Here is a 3301-nt window from a genome sequence, read left to right on the forward strand (position 1 = left end):
AATTTATTTAATGAGCCACTTTTATATGTTTATGCCTTGAATTTCTTACAAATTGTTCTCATCTTCCATTCTTACCTATTTTCTTTTGTTTCTGAAGAGAAAAAGATCAATTATTTTTGCTTTCATCTCTCAACTGTTCTCTTCCATCCTCGAAGAAATAAAGAAGGTAATTCTCTATTGTCTCATTTGATAGTGAAATATTAATTCAATAATTTATTTAATGAGCCACTTTTATATGTTTATGCCTTGAATTTCTTACAAATTGTTCTCATCTTCCATTCTTACCTATTTTCTTTTGTTTTTGAAGAGAAAAAGATCAATTATTTTTGCTTTCATCTCTCAATTGTTCTCTTCCATCCTCGAAGAAATAAAGAAGGTAATTCTCTTTTGTCTCACTTGATAGTGAAATATTAGTTTAATAATTTATTTAATGAGCCTCTTTTATATTAATTTTTTATTTTATCAACATAGAAGAAAAAATGATTGTACTGTGTGTTTTTTATAATTGAATTTTAAGTGTGGTTTGATTATCATCGAATTTTATTTTGGTATTTATGTCTCTCAATTTTTTATTAGATTATGATAAATCATTTTTTAGTATTTTTTTAAAATAGGTATATTGATGAAGAATAAAAGAATAGATTCATTTTTTAAAAGTGATAAAAGGGAAGCTACCCGTGAAGATGAAAACAGGACAAATTCAACTCTTCCAGATATTCTGAAGCATGATACTAATGTTCCAATTGTTCAATCAGAGGAGCCCCCTTTTAAGGTTCAAAAAATTATAGGTGAGGAGTTTCATATTAATTCTTTGGAACGTGATCCAGGAAAACGTATTCAAATATGGGAATATCCAATGAGTCAAAGAGATGAGATTCGAAGAGCTTATTTAAAATGGGGTCCATATCAAATACAACTTGAAAACTATCCTTATTCTAAGGAAAAACATCCAAGGAGATTTCAATCTAGTTGGTTTAAAATGTTTCCTTCTTGGCTAGAGTATTCCCCGACTAATGATGGAGCTTATTGTTTGACATGTTATCTATTTAGTTCAAAGCCATATGGTTGTTTTGGATCAGATGTGTTTACTAAACAAGGTTTTAGATCATGGAGAAAGGTTAATGCGGGAAAAAGATGTGCATTTCTCAACCACATTAGAGATAGTCCTTGCTCACCGCATAACAATGCAATGAAAGCTTGTGAAGACTTGTTGAATCAATCTATGCACATTAATAACATTATAAATATTCAAAGTTCAGAACAAGTCTGCAAGAATCGTTTACGGCTCAAAACCTCTATTGACACAATTCGTTGGCTAGCATTTCAAGCTTGTGCATTTAGAGGCCACGAGGAAACACCAGAGTCAAGTAATAGAGGTAACTTTCTTGAAATGATTAAACTTCTAGCATCATATAATGATAAAGTGGCACAAGTTGTGTTAGAAAATGCTCTTTATAATGCTAAGTATACTTCTCATCATATTCAGAAAGAAATCTTGCACATTTTCTCTAGAAAAGTAAGAAGTCACATTCGAGAAGAAATTGGAGATTCTAAATTTTGCATAATTGTTGATGAAGCACGTGATGAATCTAAAAAAGAGCAAATGGCTATTGTTTTGAGATTCGTAGATAAGGATGGTAATATAAAAGAACGATTTTTTGATATTGTGCATGTTAAGGATACAACAGCCGCCACTCTAAAAAAAGAATTGAGTGTCGTTCTCTCTAGGCATAATCTTGATGTTTCCAATATCCGCGGTCAAGGGTATGATGGTGCTAGTAATATGAGGGGAGAATGGAATGGGTTGCAAGCATTATTTCTCAATGATAATCCTTATGCTTATTATGTGCATTGTTTTGCTCATAGACTACAACTTGCTTTGGTGGCTGCTTCAAGAGAGGTCATTCCAGTTCATCAATTTTTTTCAAATTTGGCTTTTATTGTAAATGTTGTGTGTTCCTCTAGTAAACATCATGATGAGTTACAAGCTATTGAATTAGATGGAATAACTCAATTGTTAGAAATGGGTGAACTTGAAACTGGTAAAGGAAAAAATCAAATTAGCACTTTAAAACGAGTTGGTGATACTCGTTGGAGTTCGCATTTTTATTCCATTTGTAGTATGATGAAGCTATATAATGCATCTTGTCTGGTTCTTCGAAAAATTATTGTTGATGAATCAACTTATTCTCAAAGGGGTGATGCTGATGCTGCATTGAATATGTTGTCTTCATTTGAGTTCATATTAATTTTACACATGATGAAAGAGATTATGGGAATTACTAACGGTCTTTGCCAAGCTTTGCAGAAACAATCTCAGGATATATTGAATGCTATGCAATTGGTTTGTTCTACTAAAATTTTGATTCAAAAGTTGAGGGATGATGGTTGGAAAAATCTATTGAAAGGTGTGGTATTCTTTTGTGAACAACATGACATTGATATTCTTGATTTTAATTCTACTTATGTTGCACGTCATGGCCGTTCTCGACATCAAAAAGATCATGTCACTATGGAACATCATTTTAGGGTGAATATATTTCTTGTTACAGTGGACAAGCAATTGCAAGAATTAAATGACAGGTTTAATGAGCAAACAATGGAACTTTTAACTCTAAGCAATGCTTTAGTTCATAAGGATGCTTATAAAGCTTTTAACATTGAGGATATATGCACTCTTGTGAACAAATATTATCCTTTAGATTTTAGTGAGCAAGAGAAGATTAGTTTAAAATTTCAACTTCAACATTTTCTTATTGATGCTCCTAACCATCCAGATTTGAAGAATTTATCAACCATGCTTGAATTATGTCAATCTTTGGCAAGAACAGGAAAGTCAAGGACATTCTACTTGATTGATCGTTTAATTCGTCTTATTTTAACTCTTCCTGTCTCTACAGCTACAACAGAAAGATCATTTTCTGCAATGAAGATTATCAAAACAAGATTGCGGAATAAAATGGAAGATGAATTTCTTGCCGACAATATGATTATTTACATTGAAAAAGAAATAGCTGAAAATTTTAGTTCTGATTCAATTATTGATGAGTTCAGGGATCTAAAGGAACGAAGGGCAATCTTTTAGATATTTGTGATTTCTTTTTTAGTTATTGTTATACTAAGTTATGAATTCATTTTTATTGTGTTAGTGATAATAATGAAATGTATAAATTTTGGATGTATTATTTGGGCTCCCCCAACAATGTTGGTCAAGATCCGCCACTGCTTGAGAAGATATTCCAAAGACACCTCAACACAATAGGGTTGCAAAGATAATGAATTTCACAATTAATGATAGGAT

General features: G+C 31.6%; 1 protein-coding gene across 1 annotated transcript; it reads left to right on the forward strand.

Moving 5' to 3' along the window:
- Nucleotides 1-622: 622 nt before the first annotated feature.
- Nucleotides 623-3085, forward strand: LOC114180618 (zinc finger MYM-type protein 1-like). The gene has a single exon (XM_028066923.1). It carries the CDS (start codon nt 623-625, stop codon nt 3083-3085), a length of 2463 nt encoding a protein of 820 aa, XP_027922724.1.
- Nucleotides 3086-3301: the final 216 nt, after the last annotated feature.

Source organism: Vigna unguiculata, chromosome 4, assembly GCF_004118075.2.
Source record: "Vigna unguiculata cultivar IT97K-499-35 chromosome 4, ASM411807v1, whole genome shotgun sequence".
Lineage (NCBI taxonomy): Eukaryota > Viridiplantae > Streptophyta > Magnoliopsida > Fabales > Fabaceae > Vigna > Vigna unguiculata.